We start from the raw sequence: 27,936 nt of genomic DNA on the forward strand, positions 1-27,936 counted from the left end.
CTGTGCTATACTAATGAGTTTTAAAATACACATTTTCTCGTTGGGGGCACTGATGGAAGATACCTTTGGACATACAGGTCAGAATGACTCGTATGACCATCTGCACGTGATGAAGGAGGGAGGGAAAAGAGTTGCTTTTGCACCTATTAAGCTTAGAAAGCAAGGAAAAAAAATAAGTCTTGGATCCCCTTGAATAGGGATGAAATGTATTTCTGGAACATAGGCACCAGAGCCAAACCGCTGATCTGTCTTAATCCCTTTAGGACTAGTCCCTTACATTCAGTTTGGGATAAAATTACCAGTCAATACAGTAGAACACACTGAACAGACTATGCAGAAAGCTACAACACAAAGAGCATTCCAGCAGAAGTCATGAAATATCTAGGATAAATCTGCAAAGTTAATACTTTCCCTTCACAATATGTGGCAGAGGTAATTTTATATCATTTACCCTCATTAGAACTCTGTTGGAAAGGGTATTTCAGAGAGGGAAAACTTGTAAGAATTATTGTGGTGTCTAGATTTGAGAAATAACTTTGCTTCAGCATTAATTCTCACCCTTTGCTAGTTAACGGTTGTGGGCTTTTTTAAAGTACACAAATAGATTAAATCTCTAGAATTTTGTACTTCTTTATTCATGCCTTTGGTGGGCAGGGCTGTATTTCATCACCAGAGTATCTAATGTGGTTTTCTCATTGCTTTTAACATGAAATTGCTATTTTAAGTTATTTTATACCCGTTTCTGTTTCAGAAGGTCACCTTGTGCTACTGTTAGGCTGAAAACCTTTTCAACTTCAGCAAGACCAATAAAGCAGGTTTTAACCATTAAGGTGCTTTTACATTTCACTAATTCTGTTACTGGTTTATAGTTGCATAATTTTTCTCTGTGGAAAGTAAAACCCTCTAACTGAAATGGAAAATGGTAGACAGTTACAGTGCCAATAAAAGAATTCACTTACATAAAAATGTTCACCAGATAGAAAAAAAAAATAAATAAGACAAAGCACTTGGAAAAGTCCACTGAAAGCAGGCACAAGCATCGTTTGTAGCCATTTGGACTAAATTTATTAATGGAGAGGCCTTAACTAAAAAGTTTGCTCTCGAGAGATAAGCAAACTATCTGCATATGGATATCAAGTTACACATAATGTACTGTGTGTGACACGTCCTCCAGGGGTCGGGGTGAGGGGAGTTTAGTCCTTGTCCCGTACCCTGCGGCAGATCTCGTCTGTGAACTCCGAGCACTTGGCATTGCCCCCCAAGTCCTTTGTCAAGACCTGAAAGAAAGAAAAAATAGTATTACTGGGATGTTTCACGGGGATAGTCCTGTCCCTGAACGGTTCTACACGTTCTGATATGTTGTGCATGGATAGGAAATAGGGGTGAGAAGGAACACGGGATGTGTGAGGAGAATTCAGCAGTAAGGACTGGCACAGGCACAGAAACTGGAGGATCAACACGAAGTCCTTCAATGTTATCACATTTGAACGTGATTTTATCTTAACTGCAAGAAGAAAGTGCGTTTGGTCAAAGCTCTACAAAGTCCTTTGGCTCCATAATAGTGCAATTAACTGTTAAGTATTTAGGCCTTCAGTAAGAAGTTTGTCCTTTGGAAGTAAAATTCATATATGAAGGCTCAGCACTAATTGAGAGTAATTAATAAGGGTGGGTTTTTTGTTTGCTTTGTTTTGTTTGTTTGAAGGAAACCCACACAGAAAAGGCACACATAACTCTTAATGCTACATGATAACAATTCTTAAAGTTTTCTTGGTTTAGTTAAGAGACAGAAAATGTAGAGTTAAACATCTTTGTCATCAAGTACAACTCCTGTCTGGGAGCTTTAAGAGAGTAAAATAAAAAGTGGGCAACATGGCTGGTCTAACCTAGCTAGATGAAAGCAGTCTGGGAGATAATTTAAAATCAAAATAATTTAAAAATTTAGTTTCCCCCTTACTTGACACACATGTCTCTTAATTAAATCATTGAGGGAAGGGAGGAATAGCAGCATGAGAAGCCATCAAGGTTACTGTTGTAGGACCTTGTAATTTTAACTGCATTAAAATTCAAATAAAAAGATTCTCTCCATTGTGAGCATATAATCATAATGTTTTAAGTAACTGGAGAACAACTAGCCATGTCACAAAACTTGCACTGTTATCTTCCATAGAATTACTGACCTGCAGATGGAGGATTCCACTTCCAGAGCAGTAAATGGGAACTTTACAGGAGCACCTCTTTATTCACTTGTAAGTTCAGGTGTTTTTTAACACAGTAAGGTAGCTGCAAACAGACCACTTGCAAAGTGATGACAACTTTTGGTTTCAGCATGCTTGTTATTTTAATTACCAAGCAGCTTCTTGTGGTCCTGCTAAGGTAACTGAACCAGCATGGCTAACTGCTCATCCTCCTTAACTGCCAGCTCCAGGATCTTTCCAACTTTGTTTTGAAAAGATGGACATCAAAGCAGAGCAGTGAACCAATAATGGTAAGAGCACAAATTCAAGTGAAGTTTCAGAGCATAAGTCCTTCCTCAGCCCCAAATACCCTATTCTAGTCTTAAATCTGGAGACACCTACTGCCAAAGGGAAATCCTGTATCATCTCAAGGGAAAAGGTAAATACTGGATAAAAACTGTAGTTCAAAAAGGAGTGAAAGCAGTAAGGAAGAAAAAAGAAAATAACTGAGCTGAAAAAATAGGAACAGAAGTATTACAGTCAGGATTGGAATGCTATAAACTAAGTGGCTGATTAAGGCCCTTGAAAGGCAAATGAGTGTCCTTTACTTCAGGATCCAGATTTAAATATATACGCACTGTATGTTTTATAAACTTTATAAGTGAAATGCTACTAGTTACTTAAACCTCTAATCCCCTCTCTGAAAAACAGATATCCAGTTCAAGCTTTTAGAGTTCACAAAGCTGTAGAAATGTGAGATGAGCATTACTGAGACACCAGGAATGCTACAGCCCATCCCTAATTACTGAGAAGGGCAGGCTTAATACCACCAAAGATAATATAATTACTGCCAGAGAAGGACAGTGGCACTGCTCATGCAACAGGCCAGCACAGCAGGTCAGCCACCCTTCTGGTGGTCATGTTCTGAGTTAACTTTTGCTGTGATATAATATTATTTTAGTTCACTAAAATCATATCCTATCATATTTAGTGCATTTATTTGCACCCCCTCCTATTACCTTTCCATCTTTAATGGTATCAAAGCAAGCTGACTCTATTTTTGTGGCATGTTTGTGTAGTCCCATGTGACGCAGCATCATCACAGCACTCAGGAGGAGGGCAGTTGGATTTGCCATGTCTTTGCCTGCAATGTCTGGTGCTGTTCCATGAACCTAGAAATAAAAGCAAACCTATCAGTTGTGATCTCAACATGCTGATTAAAATGTCCTAGGCAGTCCAAGTGTGTGCAAGAAACCTGAACCATAAATCCTCACGTATATTAAAATGGGAGTTACTTTGCAGCAATACGGGCAGTGGAAAGGAGATACCAAAGACCAAAACAATTTAGTTCAAAGGCATCAGAATGGCAGAACTAGGTCAGCTAATACCTCTAAATTGTGCCCCTCTGGTTCTGTTTCATAGAGGGTATTTGTCTTATGAAAAAGAGGGAAAATAGAATGTTGGTCAAGGAAAAGGACATGCAAAAAACTTACACGCGATACACACTTCACCCAGTCTCTCTGGGTAAAGCCTCACCAGCCCCACAGTAAAAACCAGTTTTATGCAGAACTTTGTTAAATGTCAGTCACACTGTATAGCATGGAGAGGTTTTAGATTCCCAAGTGGAGACAAAGCAGTTATTCCTGCTGCCCCTTGGATAACAAAACTTACCGACTCAAAAATGGCCACTCCGTTGGCACCGATGTTCCCACTGGGTGTCACTCCCAGGCCCCCGATCAGTCCAGCACACAAGTCACTGAAAAAAACCCACCCATCACATGAAAAAACACAAGTTTGTCCATACAAGGTATTAAAATATTCATTTATCAATCTACTGCACGTGTAACTTACTTTATGTGCTTACACAGTCTGAGGATAATATTAAGAACAGATGCTGTGAGCCCCTTGTGCTCCATTGGAATGTTTGGAAACTTTTAAGACTACCAGCAAAAGGCAATGTAATAAAGGAAAATCAAGAGGAAATTCCAAATTCTAGGATAAAGCTGGTAAGACACAGGCACAAGAAGAAGTACTAAAAGCACGGAATATGTGTAGAAGTCTAAAATACTAGCAAAAACTGTAATGTACAGCTCCCTGTAACTATCCAGAAATCTTATTTCCTCTGAAGGGGCCACAGAACTACTTTTCATATGTAAAGTCCTTCTAAAAAAAGGTGGAAGAATTTTCCTCAGGTAGCTGAATTACCAACAGTTTTGTAGTGTATTGTGTGTAGCTTAAGGGACATTTTCCAAGTGACACCAGACTAACTTTCCCCCTCCCTTTCCTGAACAGCCTGTAAGTCACCAGTCTGACATTAGCAGGTCATCAGCCATCTGCACTTGGGTTCCTCCAAAATTAACATGGGGAAGGACAAACCCACTGTGCCTGCAGCCATCAGACTGTACCCTCAGAGCTGAACATACTGACAAACAATGCTCTTAAAACTCGGGTGTTTTCACAGATATACATATTGCCCACAACTCAGCTGAGCTAGGACTAACAAGCAGAAAAGTTTGTTTGACCTTACAGAACAATATTGTGAGTTTAATCTAAAATAAAGCTTTATAGAGTCTGGGGAAAAAATGGATACAGCTGAATTTGTCACTGTAACTATTAAATGCTTCAAGGAAAGAGATCTTCTGTACCTATTCAGTCCAAGAAACCTGTCTGGCATTATGCTCCTGCTTTAAAGAAGCAGTGGGTGAGGCCTCACCCAGTGATCACAGTGCCCTCTTCAAGGACAGACTCAGATTTATTGCAATTTTTTAGGACTGCAATTTTTTATGGAATTTCTCTGAGAACTTTAAAACAGGTGCTACTGAACTATGTGAAGGGAGTTGCAACAGTACTGATGCTGGGACTCATGTGATTTGATCTCTTTTAGTTAACAGCTAACAGCAGCTATGAGGGCCCTGGGCACTCCTCTACCAATTCTTAAAGCAAGAAGCTTTAGCTGGAACCTGATTTTTCCTGGAGTGGGATTCCAAAGGTTGGAATGGTGTAATACCCAGCCTTATCACAGAGAGAGGGCAGTTTTAAAAGAGCTTAAGAAGCATTTCTTCTTATATGTAAGTTACCCTTACATTTATTATCTGTAGATAAACAAGAGATGGGTTCTAAGATGTAAATAGTCATTGAACTTTAAAACAAACCCTGATTCAGGCTGTTTTCTCAATGTCTCCTTAAGAGGTGCAAGGAGATGCCATGTCATGTTCCACACTTAAAGTTCAGATGAGACACTTCATTTTACACACAGTATTTGATGGAATTTACACTCTACCTAAACATTTTACAGAATGGAAACTGTGTGCTGGTGGATTTTGCCTTCAAGAGACCAAGCTCCTCCAGCATTCATGTAGTTCAAATATGAAATTTAATTTGAAGGTAAGGAGAAAACATAATACATAAAACAAGAGCTGGTAGGATATGAAGAGGCCACACATTTGGTTCTTCAGTGACTCTGCAGAATCATTTAACTGTGTGAGTAGCTCTCTGTACACATCATGGTCCCACAGTCACCCTACAAAATCTATTTTAGTGCTAAAGATGAGAAGGTTTTTCCCTAATCTCTAACCAAGCATTCTTGATTGCAATGTAAGCCATTACATTTCCCATGCATTTGGAGAGATCTCTTCTGCCCCATCTGAACAATATTCATAGACTCCATAAGCAGCAACTTCTCTTTTAAATAAGAAGCACATTCTCATCCTACAGCCCCACCCAACAATATATTAATAATTGAAGTGTAATAATACCATCCTTTCTTCCCATTTCAAGTCTGGTTTATGAAGTTTTAAACTCTGGATGCATAGATCACCCATCTGGCTTGCACGTAACCTCAATGACTGTTGGGAAAGTATCAGTATTTTATGTGTTGGGTTAGTTTAAATTACAATCTCCATACCTGAGGATGTCACCGTACAAGTTTGGCATAACAAGCACATCAAATTGTGATGGATCTTGAACCATCTAGAAGGAAGTATATTTTCATTAAGGTTAAGAATTTGAACAACAACAAAAAAAATCTCAACAAAAATTAAAATATATAAATACTCACATTCAGACACACAGTATCCAGATACATTTCATTAAATTTAATATCTTTACAGTTTTCTGCTGCCTCCCTGCATTTTCTCAAGAAAAGCCCATCAGACATTCTCCTGCAATTAGATAAGCAAGAGAATATTGCAGTTATTGTAAGGAAGCAGTACTCAAGGTAGAGAAAACTGCATGCAAGAGAGATTTAAATAAAAATACTAGATTACAGAAACTTAATTTGTGACTATCTCCTAAATATAACTAATCTTTTAAATATATTACAGAGAAGTTATGCCTTTTAAATTTCCTCCTAAAACATTTCTGTGTCAGTAGCTTAACAGCCACACACATACATTGTCAGAATGCCTTCTATTCCTTTACTAAAGGCTCAGTGGATTTGTAAAGGTGGTGTCACACATCCCACGTGTTATGACTCAGTTCAGGCTTGGAAACTGTAAAAGACACTAGCCACTTTCATCCTCAGTCTTTAAACTAATTTTTAAAAGTTTTTAAAATACGAGCTTTGCATGAAAGGATTCCTAAAAACTTGCTAATAAGTATATCAGTACATCATTATCGGGGTCAGTATCACCCATTTTACTTAGGAGGCATTTACTTCACTCTTTTGCCATTTTACTTACTCCCAGTGGCATCAACAGAAATTACACATTTGAGTAAGACTTATAAAGTTGTTTATAATTAAATGCATATTGTTATTCTGTCCTCCTCAAAAAGAAGTGTGGACATACATAATATTTGCCTTGTGCACAGCTGTGACGTGGCTCCTCTGATTGTTTCTGGCGTACTCGAAAGCGAACTCCGCGATCCTCTTGCTGGCTTCCTCTGTGATCAGCTTGATGCTCTGCACAACCCCATCGACGATCTGAGAGACAGATGACATCGGTATAAAAGTGTAAGATCATTCAAGTCACTGGGATGAGGGGGAGTAGAGTTCTGAGGGAGCAGAGGGGTGAGGGAGCAGAGGGGTGAGAGAGCAGAGGGGTGAGGGAGCAGAGGGGTGAGGGAGCAGAGGGGTGAGGGAGCAGAGGGGTGAGGGAGCAGAGCGGTGAGAGAGCGGAGCGGTGAGGGAGCAGAGGGGTGAGGGAGAAGAGTGGTGAGGGAGCAGAGGGGTGAGGGAGAAGAGTGGTGAGGGAGCAGAGCACTGAGGGAACAGAGCACTGAGGGAACAGAGCACTGAGGGAGCAGAGCACTAAGGGAACAGAGCACTGAGGGAACAGAGCACTGAGGGAACAGAGTGGTGAGGGAGCAGTGAGTGGAGGAGTGGAGGGAGCAGAGTGGTGAGGGAGCAGAGTGGTGAGGGAGCAGAGTGGTGAGGGAGCAGAGCACTGAAGGAGCAGAGCACTGAAGGAGCAGAGCACTGAAGGAGCAGAGCGCTGAGGGAGCAGAGCACTGAGGGAGCAGAGCACTGAGGGAGCAGAGTGGTGAGGGAGGCAGTCCCAACACTGCATTTCAGAGGGAAAGCGCCAAACAAAAACCATCGTGAACCCCCCTGAAGTGGGCAGTTACCAGCCCTGACACAGAAAGCCCCCAGGAAGGCAGCCCTGGCAGCACGCACCACGTGCTCGATGCCGCTGTACTCGCCCTCCGTGTTCTCGCGGATGGTGACGATGTTCACGTCCGTGTAGGGGGTTTTGTAGCCCTCGATGGACACGCAGGGACGCACGTTGGCGTAGAGGTCAAAGGTTCTGCGCAGCAGCAGGTTCATGGAGGGGTGCCCTGCGGCAATGGGGGTCTTCAAAGGCCCTGGATGAAAAAATATACACGTGGGTTTGAGAGCTGAAACTCTGGGTCCAGTGTACTCTTGGAGAGGATCTCCAAATTCCCGTTTAACCCTTCTGCTGAAAGGTCAGGGAACTCTCTGTGTTATCAAGTGCTGCACAGGGACACCAATCAGCTGTTGAAAGGCCAAACCGCAATCTGGACATGGAACAGGAGAATTTACTACAGGTTTTCACTGAAAACACATATAAAGATACTACTCATTATAAATACAGTTATTGCATGCTATTGTGTATCTTAGAAATGCTTTCTGCAGAGTCCAAAGGTTGGAATGTAGTAATACCCACCTTCAGCTATGAGAACTATCAAAATTATGGCTTGGAAATGAGGGACTGTTTCAAGATTACAGATAACAGGATAGGCTGTCCCCTATAATTACCCATTTTATTGTGCTACAGATGAAGAACTTTGGCTTTAAGCCAGACTCATAATAAAAACAACAGTATCTAATATCTGTGTATTAACCCCTAAAATACCTTTTAATCCCATTTTGTTTTTATCCATGGATTCTTTGGCTTCTGGGGGTATCATCCACTTCCCTCCTGGTCCTTGGATAGCTGTAACATTCCTTTCTTCCCACTGAATAGGAGCCTAAAAACATATACTCCATGTTAACTTGAATGGCATGACTTTTGCTTCAAGTTTTAACTTTCCTTTCATAAAAAGGTGCATTAGGAATTTTGCCCAGGTCTTCATAAAACAAATTTTCTCTGGTGAGCGAAAGTAAGCATGAGATGTTTGAACTAAAGCAGTGTTTAAAAAAGGTAATTAAGTGAAAATGAAATAGTATGAGCAGCACATCATCATAACCTTGAATCCCACAATGCCTCCCTAGGTGTCATATACACAGAAATGGTTAGAACTGCAAGACAGGTGCTATTTCTTTCAAGTTTTCAGAGCTGGTGAGTTCTTTGTATACAAGAGACAGCATCTGAAAACTGAATTAATTGAGAACTAATCATCTCTCCCACCTGGAACACAGTACATGACACAGATATGTATCTGTTATCTAACTGAAAATCTGCATGTGTTCCACAACTGTTTCTGAATTTGCATTCACCAAAGGAATCTTCTGAGTGGAGACAGGCTGCCACCCCTTCACTTCAGCAGGAAGGGCCATAAAGGAAAAGATACAACACCGTTAAAGAGAAATTCACTTTTTGCAAATCTAGGCTGGATAGTTGTAACAGAAAGGGAATATGCCTTGGTGCTGTTACTAATGTGGAACAATTTAACAGGCATCTTGCCTGAAGAGCTCTATTTCCTTTCAAGGAAACTTGACCAATTCTGGTGAAGTTCCTCAGGTGGGCAGGACCACACCTCTTGGATATAGTGAGTTTTCATCTCACTTCAGCTGATGTGTTTGGCAGTGCAGCAGTTTGATTCCTAAAAATAAGCCAGTCCTTTCACACACACTTTCACCTGCACTGGAAGTCACAATCAATGAAAGAACCTGCTCTTACCAGTTGCTCAGGATTACTACATCAACCAGGTGATACACTGAGTTCATTGAGTATCACATGATACATCGAGTTCATATTCCCAAAAATTAGGCACAGCATTTGCTCTCAACTCTCTACTTGTCTGCCAGATAACAGTTTCAAGCCCTGCCTTGATATCACATTCCTGTCTTCTATTACTTTGACCTCTATTCTCAAGAAGTTTTAATAGCTTAAATATTACTTTATCTTTTGGAAGCTAAAGGGAAAACTTTTTAAACATGCCTAGTTAGTATTTGTTGTTGTAGTTAAACTTACAATTCTTATAGCAAGACAAATGAGACTTACTTTGGCAGCATCAAAGATCTTCATGACAGCAGCAGAAATCTCAGGTCCTATGCCATCTCCTGGGATTAAAGTTACTGTTTGTACCTAGGTAAAGAATATCAGTAGTACAACAAATGAATGTTTGGTTTCTGCACAGAAAACATTTTCATGTGTTGTAGGAACCAAATAACTATTAGAAAACAAGAGAAATTTTCAGTTACCAAATATTCACTATGAAGAATAGCAGTTCTGGACAGAAGTGAGAATGAACTCCCTTGCTTTCCAAGGGACTGTGAAAATGTTTTGAGAGAATTGTTTAAAAATTTGCCTACTATCTATTCCTATTTCAAAACAGAGGTGGAATGTGAAAGGCAGGTTCCTGCTCAGTACTCCTTGGAATGAATGACCTCAGCATAGTTTCTGTGGCAATCTGAAGAGGAGGTGGTGTTACCTAGTGATGTTACACATCTCTGTTACACATGTGCCTCCAGCATTACCAACATGCTGTGTAACACTGACCCATGCTAGAAAAGATTAAGGGATAGGAAAAGCTGCATTCATCTTAAAAAAAAAAAGAAAAGGGTCATGCCAATGTAAACTTCTCAAGTGACCTCCTAAAAGTCTCAGACCCGTTTTTGACAATAACAGCTTATTTTCCTCCCATGTTCTTAGTCTTGTTTCTTTCTTTGCATGGCTCAGGCTCAGTGAATAATGGGGGGATAAAGTACTCTGCTTTGATGAAAAAAAGAATAAATTACGATCACTAGTCTGAGGCACATGCCCCAGCCCTTTTTGCTTTATTTAAAGAGTTCCAACAGTTTAGTATGTGCTTCTCATTACTTAAGAAAAAGGGCAGCTCAGATATTATTTGCTAAACTCCAGACTGAATCTACTCACAAGATATGCTACCACCCCTCTCCACACAAAATATTCAGAATTTCAATACATGTTGATTGATTTTTTTGACTCATTTGAGCCAGAGAAATTCTCAGTGCATGACAAAACCCCAGAGCTTTGTTACAGCACTGCAAGACTCCACCTGAGCTAAGTGTGTTATGAACAGAGCCAGAGGTGCCTCACCTGATTCTTTTTTGTACTGTATAAGTGACCCTTTGGTTTCTTTTCTAGCTGGTGCACAAAACTTGTAATTAGAAGCCACAGCTCCTCTTTAAAATTAAATCCTGCTTAAAGGTATGTGCAGCAGTGCTGAGCCCTGCTCCTGCCTTCACTGGAAAAAAAGGCCCATGGGCACTTCAAACACAGACACATAAAGAAGGTAAAACAGCTATTGGGAAATACAAAATCAACGTCTAAGATACTTTAAAGAGGACCTTGAAAAGGCAGAATTTTAGATGCAAGGTATTCTAAAAGCAGCAGTAAAGTAAATCTAGTGCTTAGAGGGAAGTCTGCAAAAGAAAGAAAATGAGAAGCTTCTCAACAATCTTTCTGTTTTGCCCAATATTTGCTCATTTCCAGATGAATTTCAGAAGACTGGCTTATGTCTGTATTTTATGAGAACTTTCATGCCACTTGTATCTTTTGCCAGAGCCTCTTGTATTATCACTCGCACTTAATATACCATTTGCAGTGACAGTGATTAACCAGTGTAAATCCAGGATGGCATTAAGAGCACGTATGTTCACTTGTTTGGCCCTTCTTTTTGGGGAACATAAAAATAACAACAAAATTTCCAAACCCCTTTATTGAGAAACTTCACGAAAGAAAAAAATGGGACTATTATACTCACAGCATTACCAAAACTTCTGGTCACCTTTTTTTGGTTTTTGAAAGCACCTAGCAACCGAGAAACCTGCAGAAATACAAATCAAAAAGATGCTGTTTTACCGCGCAGATGGGATTTTAAAACGCCAACAATATTGCAGCAAATCTGCATTTTAAAAATCATATTGCTTTAAATTTCCTATCTCAAACTAGTACAAAAGTCCAAGTGAAACAAGAGCACCCAGTGCTTTGCCAAGTTGCTGTCTAACATTCTTTGCACCAAGTATTCTTAGCACGAGGTGAGCCCAGGACAGCCCTTCGTGCCTTGGGTGAGGGGAAGCCCCTGCACCATTGCTGGAGTCCTCACACACAACAGACTGGAAGCAAGGCTGCAGTAACTCAGCTAAATAGATGATATGCTAAGGATTGGGATTTGTGGAAAGCAACGTGAACAATGAAACACTTTGTTGGCAGCAGTTGGGTGGAAGTATCTTCACGCATTTGAGGTGAGGTTTCCAAAACTACTTTGCATCAGTGTCACTTCTTCCATTCAAAACGTGGTGAATTTTGTTCTTCTACCTCCTGTAGCTGTATGATTTGCACTGTTGCCTTCTGCAGGCCTGATGGGTTTTAAAAAGCGTAACTGAAATGCACATTAAAGACAAAATTCACCATAGCAACGAGTCCAGAAAGCACAGTCAAAGAATTACACCTTCTAACATCTGAATATTCTGAGCTGGCATTAAGCTTCAAAACTGGGGTGGTAACTAAGCTCGAGCTCTTGTCTAGCTGAACATCATGGACAAAATTCCCAATCTGCAGAGAAATCACAGCCTCCCAGTCTTACCCTCCTTTTTAGGACTATTGATGGCCCTGTGGCTTAAGAGCTGGAAGGCTTTTAACTGTAAATCGACACTCCTTCAGCTCTGCCACGCTCACATGTGCAGGCTGTCTGCAGCTATCAGCTAGAATGGAATCTGACAATTTGTATTCCTCTCCTGTTTCATTTGTATTTGTTATTTCTCACCTTTACTGACACGTACAGTGTATGGCAAAAGGCTCACACTATGCTGGCACCAACAGAAACAACTACAAACAATACAAGTCTCAGGTAAATTGTAAGGAATGCTGTGGGAGAAGTAACTTAAGCTAGATCTATTTTTACTTGTAGCCCCACATGAGATGTCCAAGGTCACTGCCACGGGCAAGCAGCGCTTGCCACGGCAGCCACATGGCTGAGGAAGCAGCTGGAGCAATTAAATGAAAACGTGAAGTTACTCCACAGCCTAAATGCCCTCATGGTGCAGTTCCTACACCTGGAGCCGGGATTCACATTCCAGAATAGCCCTGGAAAGGGAACAGCCTGTCCTTGCAGAAATCACGGGCCTGGTAAGTTATACTGAAGTCCAACATTGATAACACCAACAAGGAGTCGGGCCGAAGGAGAGCGATCCATCCTGACCTTGCAGTCACGTGCCGTGATCGGCTCCCGACAGTTCCTCCTTGTTTGAGCAGACAGGTTAAGTGGGGCGGCCTCAGTGACTTTGCCCCGGTCAGGCTGTCATTTAAAGGCTCCACAGAAATTCCATTTTCTCCAGGCACAAAGCAGCATCCCCGCGCCAGGGGCCGCGTTCAGAGGCGGGCCAGAGCCGGCGAGCCCCGGGAGCGGACGTGGGGAACGCAAGAGCCGCTGTCCCCGGGGCGGGGGCTCCGCGGGACCGCCGTTCCCAGCCGCCTGCCCGTAGCCCCGCCGCGGGACCGCCGCGGCGCGTGACCTCTAGGCGCGACCTCCCGCAGGCGCTGGCCGCCGGGCCCCGCCGCGGCCCGTAACGGCCCGCGGCGGCCTCTTGCCGCCCGGCAGGGGACACACACGCACACCGCACGGAACCCGCCGCCCTCCGGCCCCGGCCCGCGCCCTTCGCCCCCGGCAAGCGCTGCAGGGCCCGGCGGCCACCGCGACTCTTGCGGCTCCCGCCTGAGGCATCCGGCCCAAGGTCAGGGGCGCGCCCCGGCCAGTGGCCCGTTCCTCCCCCGCCTACCGTGGGGCATCCCACGGGCCGCCGGCCATGAACGCGCCGGGCTCCGCGGGCTTGCCGAGGCCCCTCCGCCTGCGCGCCCGCCCGCCAGACTGGAACCGGCGCGTGGGAGGCGCGGCCCCGCCGCCGGGGAGCCCGCCCGGGCCGCGCTGCCGCAGCGCCCGCAGCCCGAGCGCTGAGCCGCTCCCGACGCGGGCCCTCAGCTCCTGACTCTCGTTCCTTCGCTCCTGCCCCGGGCCCTCAGCCTCGCCCGGGCTGATCCCTCCCGCCGCGGGCCCTCAGCCTGCCTGCGGTTCCTCGCTCGCCGCCCGCGGCGCCCTCAGCGCTTGCGCGCTGCCCCGGCGGTCGAGCCCTCCGCCGCGGGGCTCCACGCAGCCCGGCGCGTGCGGGCGGTGCGGTGGCCGCCGGAGGCCGCGGGAGCCCCGTGGCGGTGTCTGAGGAGGCACCGCTGTGGCATCGACAAACAGAACCGGTTTTCCATTTCTGAAGCCTTTATAAAATCTCAGCTTCTAGAATCAGGTAGTTTACTGGGAAAATAGCTGTTGTTGCTAAGAAAGAAGAGCGTCAGAGTTTTGTGGCAGCAGATGAAAAACAAAACCCAGGCACTTTAAAGTATTAAGCCCCAAAGTTGTTGAAATCGGGGCACTTCGAGGTTGGTATTTGCCTTCCTTTCTGAGGCGCTTGTCTCGTTATCCGAAGGCGGTTCCAGGAGGGGCTGTGGGGGCCGGGGCTGCAGTGCCCCCTCCCCAGCACCGAGGCTGCTCCACATCCCAGAACTGATCCACATCTCAGAACTGATATTTGACAATAGACAAGATTTGTAGCCTCCATTTTCTGGGTGTTACTTGCCCCCTTTTTTTTTTTTCATCACAGGACACCAGAGGTACTCACACCTTTTCCTCTGTTGATGTTTTATCTTGGTTTTGATAGTGCTTTGATTTGAGAATTGCCACTCTGATGTCTGTAGGACAAGTGTGCAGAGTTCTCTTGATACTGATTTTCTTCTGGTAACTACTGCTGATTTTCACTTTTAGTCTTTAAAATCCAAATTGGCCTTGCAGATACCTGTCCTAAATATTTATGTGAAATATTGTTTCTTGGTTTCAAAGCTTGAGTATACTTTGCAAATATTGGCTCTTCTGTTGTGCCGTCTTTCTTTTCCACAGCTGATCCGTACATTCATCTTGTGTTCTTGTATTTCTAACTGTATCTGCATTTCTGTTCTGGGGTTGCACTTTGATTGTAAATTGAGGGGAGAAATTTTTCACACATATTTTTGAGACCTATTGATCTGTGTCTCGTGGGTGTCACCGTAATAAGGTTGCAGTAATAAGCCATTGACAGAGTCTGGTTTGGATCTGTCCTGAGAAGGGCTGAACAACACGGTGATAAACCCATCAGTATTTATTTTGCCTAGAAAAATTATGCCTGTGTAGAGATATCAGTACAGTCTTTCCTAGTGATCACTATATTAGACTCCCTATGAGGAAATTCATTCCATTAAATTTAGTCTGTTTAGGAAACCACTATTTATTTTTTTATTATTTTGTCCCTGAGGCAAGACATTGTCTTGTGCAAAGCACCTTAAAAAAAGGGTCATTTTTACTTATTATGGATAAATTAGGCTTAATGAAATGCAGTCAGAAACCTCCGTCTTCTAACACAGTGAATTTTTTTAAGCTAGACAGGTAAGATCATAAACCCAACAAATTTTCACACAAGCTTTTCTTTTGTTTGTTTTCTTTAGCATTAAAAACTCTCCTAAAGAGTTCCTGCTCATCAGAGCAAATGCAGTTTAATGGGACAGTTGGCACTTGCACCAGTTTGAGGGACATGAGTTTTGCCTCTTTCTCAAGCTGTTTATTCTTTCCTCAGGCAGGGCTCCAGCCCAGGAAGCCTTCTCTTACAGGAAAGCACTTCCAGACACATTTATGGGGTCTGAGCATCCTCCCATCCATCATGTGTTGGAAAAGCAACTTTTTTATCCACTGCAGTAGCATCAAACTGTCACTGGTAGAATCCATTTCTTTGACTGTTACAATTCTGATGTTTGTTTATCCCTGATAAGCCTTGTTGCACACAATCTCATCCCAAGCCGTTTATTTTGTATACATGGTAATACACTGTGGTTCTGTAGCTCAGGGCAGTGCTGGTTTGCAGCTACTCAAACCTGCATTCCAAATGTTATAATTTGAATAAGCCCTCTCTTAGAACGGGCTGTGGTTCAGCACTTTGTAGAATGTTTTTACTACACATCCAACACACTCCATAGGATATTTTTACTATGTATACGATATATTTGCTTTTGGTATTACTGTTAAATGTTTGTTCTTTGTCGTTATATGCCAAGGTAAAGTGAACTATTACCCAATTATCAGGTTATCAGGTCAGGATCATTAGTAGCTGTAGGGAAAAGCACAAGGCAATTCTTGGGAGTGGTTTTATTAACCTTGCTAACCTTCCTCGACGAGGAAATAATGACCATCGGCAGAGCTGTAAATAAAGACTTTAGTTTTACCCTCTCCCGTTCCTTTGTGCATGAATGGAAAGTGAACTTACAGCAGGTCTTTCTTCCTTGTTGCCATCCTTTCTCACTCAGCCTTCCTCCTGCTGTTGCTGTAGGAGCTTACCCTTCTGCAGATGTCAGATAATACAATTTTGTTCGAGTTTATTCATTTTGTCTGGCTGCTTCTCAGAGATGCTCTTTATTTTTTTTTAATTTTCACGGAAATAGTGTTGTGGTGAACTAAAACACCATCCCGGGAGCCCTCTGCTGGCACTTCGTGCTTGTGCTTTAGGCTGCGGTAGTATTTTTTTTCCTTCCCAGCTGTGCTTGCTTCAGCCTAAGGACTCAGATTAGCGTCTGTTAAACTGCTTTAATCTTGATGATTTTTATTTTTTTTATTATTTTTTTTTTTTTTTACTGTGAGAAAGGATGCCTCGCCACTGACTGTCCCGGGAGTTTTTGGCGGTGGCAAACGCGCCGGGCATTGAACCGTGGCAAGCGTTGAATGTGCGGGAATCTCACCGGCACCTGCGAGCCCCCCCGCAAGCCCTGGAAGGCCTTTTGGCCAGCTCTCCCGGCTTGGGGCAGGGCGGCCGCAGGAGCCTGTGCCAGCCGGGGCTTTTTCCCGCTGCCCAGGTTTCCCGCTCCCGTGGGGCCCTGGCTGTGCAAGCACGACTGCGCTGCCGAGCGCCACCGGCTGACGCAGAGCTGCTCCCGAACCTGGAGGTGCCGGGAAGAGCGTCCTGGAACCCCGGAGTGAGCCCTGAGGCACCAGGGAGCTGCTCTCCGCCAGCACCGCCCGCTCGGCTCTGGGCTTATAAAAGCTCCGTGTGCCTCTCAGAAAAGCACCTGGAGAAGGGGAGTGTGGCATCGCTGGCTCTGGACGGCACCTGCCCGTGATTTCACACGCTCTTCCCTCCTGGCGCGCTCCACTCAAGCCTCTGCAAAGATTTCCCGGGGCCGCGTCCTTCCTCGCCGGTCGGGGACGGGCACAGCCAGTTCAATGCAGGCTCTGGGATTTTTTCGGCGCTCTCTCGGAGTATACGTGCTCTAAATGCCTACAATACAGAGGAATCCAGCTGCTCCTAATGGGATGCATTTGCAGAGAGGAAGAATTCCTCATTTAAGATGGGTAATAAGCAAACGATATTTACTGATGAACAGCTAGATGCCTACCAGGTAAGATATCTCGGTTTGCATCAGGAGATGGGAAGGAGTAATCTTCATATGTTTCTGATTCGGTTTTTTGTTTGGTTTGAGGAATGGTTTTTCTTTTTCTAATATAATTGAAAACTTCCTTTGTAACCTGCATGCACACATTCTACTATTCCTTCCAGCAACTGTAACATTATTCAAAGGCTGGGTTGTTAAATATACATAGTATAATTCCCTCTCTGTATACCAGGAAAAGTCACATCCTCAATGCCTGGACTAGGAAGCAGGATAAAGACTGTGATGAGCTTGACAAAGTGTAGCAGTAACCTCTCTTTCTCTCCCCGATGCCTTTGCTGACAATAGAGGGGAAAGGGAAAAAAAGGAGGTCTTGTCTAAATTCACTTCTCCTAAGGATAAGTCATAGAAATATGCCTAATGTAAGTCCAGAACAGGGATTGTTATGCTTGCATCCACTCCTGGATGGCAGTTTCTTGCCTGAACAGAAGTGGTGTTGCATTTTATGTCAGGGATAACTCAGTACTTCTCTATTTACTCACGTTGCATCAACTGATTTATTTTTTTTTTTAATAGGGTAAAAAATAATTCCCACTTTCCAGTCATGTTTCAGCACACTGAAAATCTTCCTGAAATGGATTTCAGGCAGCTCTCTGCACAATGAGCATCTTGAACAAGTTTCTGACAATCCAGTGAGGTGCTGCATGGAGTAGAAGTGTGCTGAAGAAGGAGGCTGTTGTGCACAGCTGACTCCTTACTAAGAGATGCAGACAGGGCTCTGTTCTTCTACGTAAAGTGACAAACACAGAATTAATAGTGCAGGAAGTCAAGATTCAGTTTATCTTATAATAACCAAGGGGCAGGTCCAGTCATAATAACGATTTACCGTTGGGATCTTTGATTCAAGCCCTTGAAGTGGAAACTATTATTTTAGTTACTAATTTTATCTCAAGTTCCTGCTAACATGGACTTTTCACAGGTGTAAATGTTTATCCACAGAGTCAGGCTAGGGGTGGATGCTCAAATGCTTTGAACCATTATCCCATGTTGAAAATAAGGCATAAATTAAATGCTTTTATAAATACCTCACCTTTTTCTTGTCATTGCAGGAAACGTGCAAATGGCCCTTCTTTAATTTCCACTTTGTCACACATCTCATCCTCACCAGCAGTCTGTCACTGTAATATATTAGTCTAAGTTAATGGTCTTAGTAGTCCAAATAGATCCAAATAGGCTTTTCCACCTCCCTGCTGGAGAGGCAAGAGGGAAATCAAAGATCTGTAAAGCGTCTGTCATCCTGCTAACAATGCAAGTGAACACAGAACAGAGCACAACTGCAGCCAAACAAAACAAAATCCAAATGGAATTAATGTTATCTTCTTGACATAAACTGGCAAATGCAAGAGCTGAAATGTCATCCCTAATTCACTGCTCTTCATGCAGAAATTGCCTCTCTCTAATGGCTTTTGCAGCCCCTGCCTTTCCTAATGCCGGGTAATTGATCTCGAAGCCTGGCAGGAGTTGGGCCGGGTGGATTGAGTCACCTTTGGGATTTCTCTGTTACAGGCAGACTTTAGTTCATTAGTGTAGTGCTAGATAATTTTTGACTAGTAACAGCACTTGTTATGTGGGGTAAGTGCCATAAAATAACGAGTTTCAGGACAATCGCTGACCTGCAGGATTTGTCAGGAAGGAACCTTTGCCTCGTGCTGTGAAGAATCAGATAAAGACCTAATTTTGGTGGTGATTTGCTCTGATCCATTAGTTTTGCATCACTCTTGTATCTTTTAGACCCAGAGATCCTGGTCTGACTTCTGTAGCCCCCCCCACAGAGAGCTCCTGTCCCTCCACTGCATCCTGGGGGAGAGGGCAGTTGGTGTCACACAAATGGAACTGCTGGACTCAGAGTTTGCCCTGTTCCCATTTGGGGAATTCCTTCAGAACAGAAAAGGGGAGAAGGAGGCAATGGTTCTACAATTTTTTAAATGCAGGTTTTCATGTCTTGAGCCAGCAGCTGAGTTACCAGGGCCTCTGAACACTGGACCAGAGTAAACCACTGTGTACCACGGGCCCCTCTGCAACAGTCTGGTGTGCACATCTGTCCCCCAGTGTACAGGAGGGGATTGCTTTTTAAATGGACCATTGATTCATCTTTTTTTTTTTCCCCCAAAGGAGAACTAGGCAATTTCTTGTGAATCTGTGTGTCTCTGAGTTAGTACTGTACTCCTTGCAATAATACCCCGGGGTACAGTGTTCATATCTCAGTATGGCAGAAACAATAGAATCAACTTAATCCTTTATATAAAATATAGTCTGGGTTTTCTTTTACTTCCCTACAGTTCCTTTTGGAAGACTGTTCAAAACCTCACTCAACTCATGGTTAGACTTTATAATTTCTTTATTTAAACATATTTCTGGACACTGCCTTGTCTGGTTGTAGCTTCTGCCTTTTTTTAGTACAAATTGCTTTGAGCTCATAGCACCTAAATACTACTTTAGTAGGGAAATTTTTATAATTTTTTAAAAATTCAGTATGTTTTATGTGCTTGTTCTGGAGGAGACACTGTGAGATGGAAAAGTGAGAAGTTCATGTGCTTAAAGTTTGGTAAAATCATGTATAAGTGACTTTGGCTTTAGGGAGTAAAGATGAGGCTGCAGAAAAATCACCTGCTTGAAGAGCAAGCATACATAAATCTCAGATCATGAATATGATATTAATGAAATAAAATAGCCTTATTAGATTTATCTAAAACTTTGTGAAATGCCTGATTATACATTTTTTTTTTTACATGTAAACTCTCATATTGTAGAGCCACTTTTTAGCAGAACCTTTACATTTAAATGAAATCTGGTCACTCACAGGATGACCTCAGTGTTTTTAATGGACAAGTCTTTTGAGTGCTCTTCAGTAAGACTGGTGATGGGTAACCAGTTGAAACTGTTTGTAAAAGAGACATGTAATAGGACTTTATAATATTGAACCTTTTTTTTTTTTAATTGAAAAGAGGTAGAGGCAGATCAAAGAAAGACTGGAAAGCTGTAAATCTCCTAACACCTTGTCATATCACCTGCTATTAAGATCCTATCACTTGTTATTAAAATAGTGTTCTAGTTGGCAGATCTTTAAATTTTCATAAGATTAGTGAAATGTTTTGGAAGTGAGGCTTTTGCTGGCACTGGTTTCCTCATGGAGATTCACCTCATTTAAAAACCTGGCCCTATAAGAAAATGAATTCTACTGGACATTTCTGATTCTTATGCCCTTAAAGTACTTGGCTGCTCTGAGTTTCTGGTTGTGTTTTTTGGGGTTTTTTTTGGGGGGGGGGTTGGTTGTTAATGTTGGGGGGGGTGTTGTTTTGTTTTGGTGGGGGTTTTTTTGTTTGTTTGTTTATTTTGGTTTTGGGTTTGGTTTGGTTTGTTTTTTTTTTTTAATACACAAAATGCAAAATCTAAGCAGGGTCTGGTTAGGGAAAAGGTAAGTATTGACAGACAAGAAAGATGCATTTCATTGCAATAAAAGAACATTTTAAAAACATTTTAAAAGCTGCCTACAGATTTTGGAGGTCAAATCTCTTTGAGAAAAGAAAATGATGGGGGATTTTAGGGCTTTTTGAGTGATGCTGTGTAAAGGTGCTTGAAGCAGTAGAAAATACAGGTGTGCAATAAAGCAACATCAGGGGCACTTCTTTTGCCTTGGTGCCCTGCATTCCTCACTGAGGAACAGCTGCACTGAGCAGGAGAGGCAGAGAAACTGTGCTTGGGCTGTGGATGAACTGCTCAGTCAACCTCATCCCCTGTTCTGGGGTTACTTCAGTAACTGAGCTGAATTTGATACAAATTTGCTTCTTCCTTTTTTTTTTTTTTGTCCTAACAGAACCTAGATAGTATAGGGCATATTGCTGGTTTTACTGCAAGCCATTTATACTTTGTTCATTAATGGTATTATTTACTCTGCATTATTTAATCCAGCCTCAAAACAGACTAATGTACCCTGGCAGTCTTCAAGGCAATATTGCCATAAAATATAGTACTATGAAATAATTACTTGCTCCTTTTACACGAGAATTTATCTATTACAGAGCTAACTTTTATCCTTTTATCAAAATTGAAGTCAAAGTGGAGTTCCACTATATTTCCTGGGAATTCTGCAAAACCAGATGAAACAAGTTATGTTATGATCTGTCAAGAAATGCCATGTGTAAAGTGAAAGTAGGTCATCGAGCTATGTTTTGATTTAAAAACCATGCTTGATTTGATCAGGGTCTTGGAAAATTCATCACAGGTTCTCCAAGATCTTGAGTAAAAAGTATTTTCCATTTGATACAGTACTGCTGTTCCTGTGCAAATGTAAGCAGCATAATAATGGCACGAGGTTTTTGTGAGGTTATCCTTTAGTCAGATTCTGGTTTCATGTTACCATTTGGTGCTTATATAGATTGAGCAAAATTACATTTGTTGGCAGTTGCTTCTTCCCAGTCCTGGCCAGTGTCTGACTGTTTTTGCTCCCATGTTGCAGTATGAATATATAAATTGGTTCTTAAAGCTGCAGCTTTTCCCTCCTGAAACTCAGGAGGTGTTTTGGTTGTTTTGGCTGTGGTTGTAAAATAAGTATGATGACAAGTAAAGATGAGCTGTGTGTCAATGCAAACAGCATTTTTAACTCACTGATTCTGTTAACTCTTCATACACTCACAGGGATGAAAATACATAAATATCTTGCTGACTAAGTCTTGCCCAGCTCCATACCAGTCTTAGTTGTATGGCACATAGAACAGAAATACTGCCTTTGTAAAACATTACCAGAGTGAGGTTAATGATGGGTCTCATCTGGAAGTTCATTTGCTTCTCTCCAGTACCAGATTTTTGGATTGCTTCAGGAGATGATGTTCTAATGGTGTTTTGATCAAATGATCTTACACACATTGTGTGCTTTGGCACAGAACAGAGCACCATTGGTGATTTTAAAAACGAAGCCTCTGAAATAATTTGCTTGAAATATTACCTTTTAAAATGCTGCAGCATTCACTACTTAGCATTTCTTAAGAGCTGCTCCCTCAGCTCTATGGATCTCCTCTGTCCTGTTAGCCATTGGTTTCCATTATCTGTAATTTCCTGGCTTTTGTCTGAGGCTGTTTTTTTTTTTTTTTTAATTTGGAGTGATTTTTTGACTGATTTATATTATTTCCTTATTTATAAAACTTTCCAGTGAAGCTGTTGCAGGATCAGAGTAAACCTGCCCTTATGAAACTGTACATACAAGAGGCAGAATATATATGCATTGTCTTAGAGGAGAAATAAATTCAATGGGTGTAAGAACTGTTTCCCAGCAGCTTTGCACGTTTGAGCATTTCTGTTCTTTCCTTCTGTTGTTCATTTCTCCAGTTTTCCTTCTGTAGAGAAGTGTTGTGCACGTACCTGTGGGATCAGTTTGATTTCAGAGCTGTGCTTTGTGCTTTTGAAGGGCTGAAACCCTTCCATTCACTGCACTCTGCTGCCATTCACGAGCTGCCCTCAGGAGCTGGCATTCTCTCCCACAGGACAGCTGATCCTGGAGCCATTCCTCATGTTGTGCTGTGTGTGGACACTTGGCAGAAAGTTCAGTATCAGCACAGTTCTCTCTCTCTCAGTGTTTTTTGTTCAATCACTGTAGAACTCGATATAAAGCAGAGCTGACCTAGGAATTTGCAGTAAAATTTTACAGACTGGTGGAAAAGGTAGTAGGCCACCTATTTCAGTCTGTTCTGTCCTAAACCTGCCTTCATCTGACATAGGAAATAAAAGAATGAGACTAACAGCATGTGCATTCTGCTGTTGTATAAACTCATTTGTAAGAGCAGAGACTATTAACCCTTCCCTACAAGCAATGTTGCAGAAAGTCCCAATACCATGAGCCAATGAGCAGAGCTACCCCTGGAACCTAAATGCACCAGCCATCTGCCTCTGCTCTCTGCAAAGTATTTTGAGAAGCATTTAAGCCAGCCAAATGCTGAATTTAAAGCATCAAGTCCCATCAGACAAGTGAACGACCTCCCAGAAATCAATGGGAAATGTTCCGTTTGCTTGATTTTATTGTCTTTGCTAGACATAAGATGGTAAGTGGATAATTGCAGATTTGTTTAAGTGGTATTTTACCTCCAAGAAAGCAGCAGTGATCCCATGTCAGCCTTCCAATTCCCTTGATTATTTAGGGCCCGAGGACAGACCGAGTGGGGCCGTTGCTCTTGGAAAAGGAGCACGTTTGTTCTCAGGGCCTGCAGTAGTGACCTGTCAGGCAAAGCCTCTGTTCTAAACAAGCTAAAACCCCCAAGGGGCCTGCTGTTAGCAGGGCTCTGTCAGGCCACTGGATAGCACTAGAAATAAAAGCAATGATTCTCGGGATCAATTCTTGCCAGAAATGTTGAATTGATAAGAATTACGAAAACTCTGGTAATGTTTTTTTGTTCAGTATTTAGTTTATTCTTTTCTAGCGGGACTCCCAATGGCTGAAGTGTCCAAACAGAACAGACAGGGTGCTTTTTGTGTTCATAATAAACTCAAATACAGTCCACAAAATAGCAAATGTGTTCCATGGTAGCTTTGATCTTCCTTCCAGCCAAAGTTATCCCGTGCATAAATGACAAATGCTTTCTAGGACCCACCTCACCTTTCCTTATGAGAGAGTGAATTGAACATGTTAACTATTTATTGTCCATCATTGTGTGTTTTCTGTATGAATGAAGTAGCCAGGAGAAAATTGGATGATTCACCTCCGTGTTTCTTTGGCCAAAAGTCTTTAATTAAATTGGAATTAAATTGCTTTAGTTCCAGCAACTATGAAATGTAATTATGTTATTTAGACCTTTGCTCCATCATGGTTTTAATCCAACTTAGGGCTGTGCTTCCAAAAAAAAAAAAAAAGGAAAACAAAGTCAGTCTTGTACCCCTTCCTTGTATCAATAGATATTTGTTTCACCTTCCTCTCTTGTACCAGCACTGCCAGTTCTAAGGATCTGAAAGGAAACGATCTGAGCTGGAAATGCATCCATCATTGCTGGGGTAATACAAACACGTTAGTTCCTCCCTTCAGGCTTCTCTGACGCAGTTGTTCTACTCACCCCTGAAAGTCTGCGTGAGGAAAAGGCAGACCTGAGGAAGTGGGAGAAGCCAGAGGGATGGCTGGACCTGCCCGTTGGGAATCACTTGGAGCTGTGGCTTTTCCCTTTGCCCCTTGATGCCAGCCAGGCCTCTGGGTGGTAAATCATTTCCAAAGGGATCAGAAGTACAGGGCAGTTCATTTGTGGTGCTCTGACCCTGAACAGCTTTAAGATCCCTGCAAGTGGTCTGGGAAGCTGCTGGGAGGTTTTCTTGGCACCCCTCATCCCTGCCAATTCCATGTGATTGGCAGGCATAATAGTTGGAATGTTGCTGTCAGTAACAGTGGTCAGGCAGATGGTTGCAATAAATAAACCTTTTGCTATAAAGGTTTTCAGCGTGAGTGGGTTTTAGTTTATATTAGTAAAAATTTTGCTTGATTAAAAAATAGTGTTTGTTGTCAATGACAAGAGGCAACTCAGCTTAAAGTAAAATATGTGCACTGTCAGCAACACTGGTTTATGATCTGACCTCTTATGTCTTCCAATAGCATTTTTGCATGATTTCTGCAAGGTAAAGGGTAACTTTTCTTTTTAATCTTTGTCTTCATTTGCATATCCCTCCCTTTCAGTTTGCTAGTTAAGTAACAGTGGCTGCTGTTTCCTCCAGCCTCTCTAATTACAGGATGATTGCTGCTGAGGGCATTGCAATTATTTGTGAGATTACACCTGCCTTTTCTTAGTAAATGAATCATCCTTAAGTGACAGTTTGACTGTTGATTGTGCTGGAATTAAGGAGGATTTAACGAGCAGGCTCAGATCTCACTTAGTGCTGTTCCAGACAATGTGCCATCAGTGTCAGCACTCACAAGGTGCTTCCTCCTGTGCCTGGTAACAGGATTCTGCTACACAATCCGTGAAGGAAGAGCTGCTGCTCCTGCCACTTTAGATGGAGGAGAGCAGGCAAACTCAATAATTGATACCAGCAGGGCTGATAGCACCCCCGGACACCCGAGACAGGCTGTTTAACTGCCTCAGCTGCTGCACCACTTGCTTTTCCCCTCCTTGGAAGAAGCAGGTGTTTGGCCAAATGATTCTCAGCTTGGGAAAGAAATGCTTTTCCAGTAGTTGACAGGAGAGCAGGATTAGGAGAGTCAACCTAGTTATATATACTCTTGTGTTACCAGTCTGATACTCTTATTTTGTCACTTGCTGATTTTAAAAGATGATATATTCTAAATGTGTTCACATTAAAGGGGGAAAACTCACATGGGCCTGTGAGAGAGGTGGATAATCAGGAAGAATGTTTTGGTGGTTGTTCCCTATATATACACCCTCAGGAGCTCCCTCTAAAACAAGTTGCATACTCTCTGCATTTATGAATGATGGTGTCAACTGATTATCAAATATTTCATTGCCAGCAGTGTTCCTAGTTTTGGATGCAGGGCAGAATTTCCCTTAAATATGTATTAGGTAAGATGGTGGAGGTTAGGGGATATTCCTGTTAATGGGATGGGACTGATTATTTATGTCTCTTCACAGCACCTGAAATTGTAACTGGTTTTGTGACTGATTTAGAAATGCATGAAATGCAAACTCTTCCACTGCTTATATGTTCTTTGGTGAAGTGTATGAATTTTCTAGGATAACACAGATGTTCAAAAAGTGAATTAAACCAGTGTAAATTCAGTTCCACCACATTTAGAATGCAAGTGAATGCTTGTAAGCTCTTCTTTCATGGTCAGTGAGCTCTGTGTCACATTTTAGTAAGTTATTTCAAATTCTGGGATAGCACAGGGAGAGCTGATTAGTTTTCCTGCTGTTCAGAGCAGGGGCTGTCCATTTATCCATATTCCTGACAACAGGAGTTTGGAGCCTTTGCCAAAGTGACCACAGTGCAAAGTAATTGTTAGCAAAAGGGCTTAATAACTAATAAATAACTACATAACTTTTATTGTTAAACCAGTTGTCTCCAGTAGAGAATTACTTCAAGTTAGAAGACTTTTTTCTTCATCTGTTATTTATAGTTTTCAAGATCCACTTATTGAATATTTTTGGCCTATATCTCACTTTTTGGATTTAATTTTGTTTCCAATCTGGTCATTCCACACTGGAGAAGTATTTCAACCAGCTGTTTTTTTTTTTCTCCTGGAGTTTCCCATTAGCAATATTTTTTTTTTTTTTACTGATAGGCTTGTCCTTAGGATATTTCAGTTCTTTTACAGCATATTTTGCTTTCTGACTTAAAAGCAGATCATACACAAATGGCATCTTTAATGTTTTTCTGTCAGATCTGAGTCTCCTCCCAAAAGGTTGAAAAAGAGCTCTTTGCAGTTGTTTTCAGTATTTCTGTAGTACAATGACACCTCTTGTTTTTTAACAGGATTGCACGTTCTTCACTCGGAAGGAAATCCTTCGGTGAGTAAATTGTATTAAACTTCTCCTTCGTGATCTCATGGAAGGGACTAAATCCTTTTATCTGACTTGTGAGGAAACCAAATAAGGCCAGTTATTTTGCATGAATGAATGAGTGTAGGATGGGACTTAAGATGCACTTATAATGTGTATTTGTTACAAGGAGACTGATGGTGATTAGCTTAAGGTCCCAGACTTTTCTGTGGCTTTGCATGGAAAGGACTTGCTGCTTTTCTGCTCAGTTATACCCTGAGGGCACATCCTTCAGTCAGGGCAGGTCCTGGTATGGGCTGAAGTGTGGGAAGAACTGGTGGAGCTTAAACTGCAGAGCACTGAGAATGTTTTAGTGCCAACTTCCCCACAGAAAGTCACACAGCTTGGGATCACTGTTTGCAATCAAAGGGCCTTGGGTTTTCTTTTGTAGTAGGGATGGATTGAGCCAAACTGAAGCCATTTCTGCCTATGTATATGCTGACTTCTTGCCACAGATCCTTGATCTTCTGACCAGTCAGGTTAAGGATCTGGGAAAGTATGACATAGATCCTGTCCTGTCACTACCCATGCTGTTTTTCCTGAGGATTTTTGCCCCAATAGAGGGGGAGAATAAATCTGGGGTATGTATCTAGACCTAGGAACTCATAATGCTTCGGGTTCTCAAATTTGAAAAGCTGCTCAGACATGAGAAACTTTGTTTTCATAAACATTGGGAACAGCTTTGAGATCAGGAGTAGACATGATCTCTGAGAGAAATGTTACTTGCCTCTGCTGTGTGGCTGTAGAGTTCAGGAACACTCATGGTCAGTGGCTCTGTCGAGGCAAAACTAGTGGGGTGCTTTATTTTTTGTTGGAAAAGTAGAGGTGGTATTTCAGCTAATTCCTTGCATAGCCTGTCCTCATTACTGCTGGAGAGGGGATGCTCTCACTCCTCAGCAGTGCACAGCACCTGAGACCCCTGTGCAGGAGGGACATTGCAGCACCACTGCCTGGGCATGTCCTTTGGTCCAGGTCCCTCTGAGGGTTGTTACAGTTTAAAATCCAGTCCTGTGGCTGGAGAACATTTTCATGAAGGACCACGGAGTTACTGAGTCAGGACGTGTGGGCAGGGGGGAGCTTGGCCCAAAGATAAGCTCAGCTTAATGCAGGCTGGCTCCTGCAGAGGTTCTGGTGCTCTCAAAGTGAGCCAAGGCTTTACAAGAAGGAGTGACCATGGCAGGGATGTAACTTCTTCAGCAAAGCATT

At 42.5% G+C, this 27,936-nt stretch overlaps 2 protein-coding genes across 4 annotated transcripts in view; one reads left to right on the forward strand and one right to left on the reverse strand.

Moving 5' to 3' along the window:
- Positions 1 to 1,042: 1,042 nt before the first annotated feature.
- On the reverse strand, positions 1,043 to 13,568 carry IDH3A (isocitrate dehydrogenase (NAD(+)) 3 catalytic subunit alpha). The gene is made up of 13 exons (XM_029963141.1): positions 13,540 to 13,568; positions 13,220 to 13,475; positions 12,963 to 13,058; positions 11,526 to 11,588; positions 9,800 to 9,883; positions 8,489 to 8,603; positions 7,789 to 7,976; positions 6,962 to 7,095; positions 6,232 to 6,334; positions 6,079 to 6,143; positions 3,846 to 3,930; positions 3,194 to 3,346; positions 1,043 to 1,277 (listed from the first exon to the last, which is right to left on the reverse strand). Exons 1-13 carry the CDS (start codon positions 13,566 to 13,568, stop codon positions 1,194 to 1,196), a joined length of 1,455 nt encoding a protein of 484 aa, XP_029819001.1. The 3' UTR covers positions 1,043 to 1,193.
- A 414-nt stretch (positions 13,569 to 13,982) lies between these two features.
- Positions 13,983 to 27,936, forward strand: part of CIB2 (calcium and integrin binding family member 2) — a 42,073-nt gene continuing 28,119 nt past the window's right edge. For 2 of the 3 annotated variants that reach the window (XM_029963158.1, XM_018081452.2), the window contains exons 1-2: positions 16,978 to 17,221; positions 26,666 to 26,700. In XM_029963158.1, coding sequence (XP_029819018.1) covers positions 17,171 to 17,221; positions 26,666 to 26,700 — 86 coding nt within the window. In that variant the 5' untranslated portion in view covers positions 16,978 to 17,170. Of the gene's footprint in view, positions 14,056 to 16,977; positions 17,222 to 26,665; positions 26,701 to 27,936 lie in introns of those variants that run through there. The other variant, XM_018081453.1, reaches the window with a different exon arrangement.

The sequence above is a fragment of the Manacus vitellinus genome, unplaced genomic scaffold, assembly GCF_001715985.3.
Source record: "Manacus vitellinus isolate BGI_N305 unplaced genomic scaffold, ASM171598v3 scaffold_53_pilon, whole genome shotgun sequence".
Taxonomy (NCBI): Eukaryota; Metazoa; Chordata; class Aves; order Passeriformes; family Pipridae; genus Manacus; species Manacus vitellinus.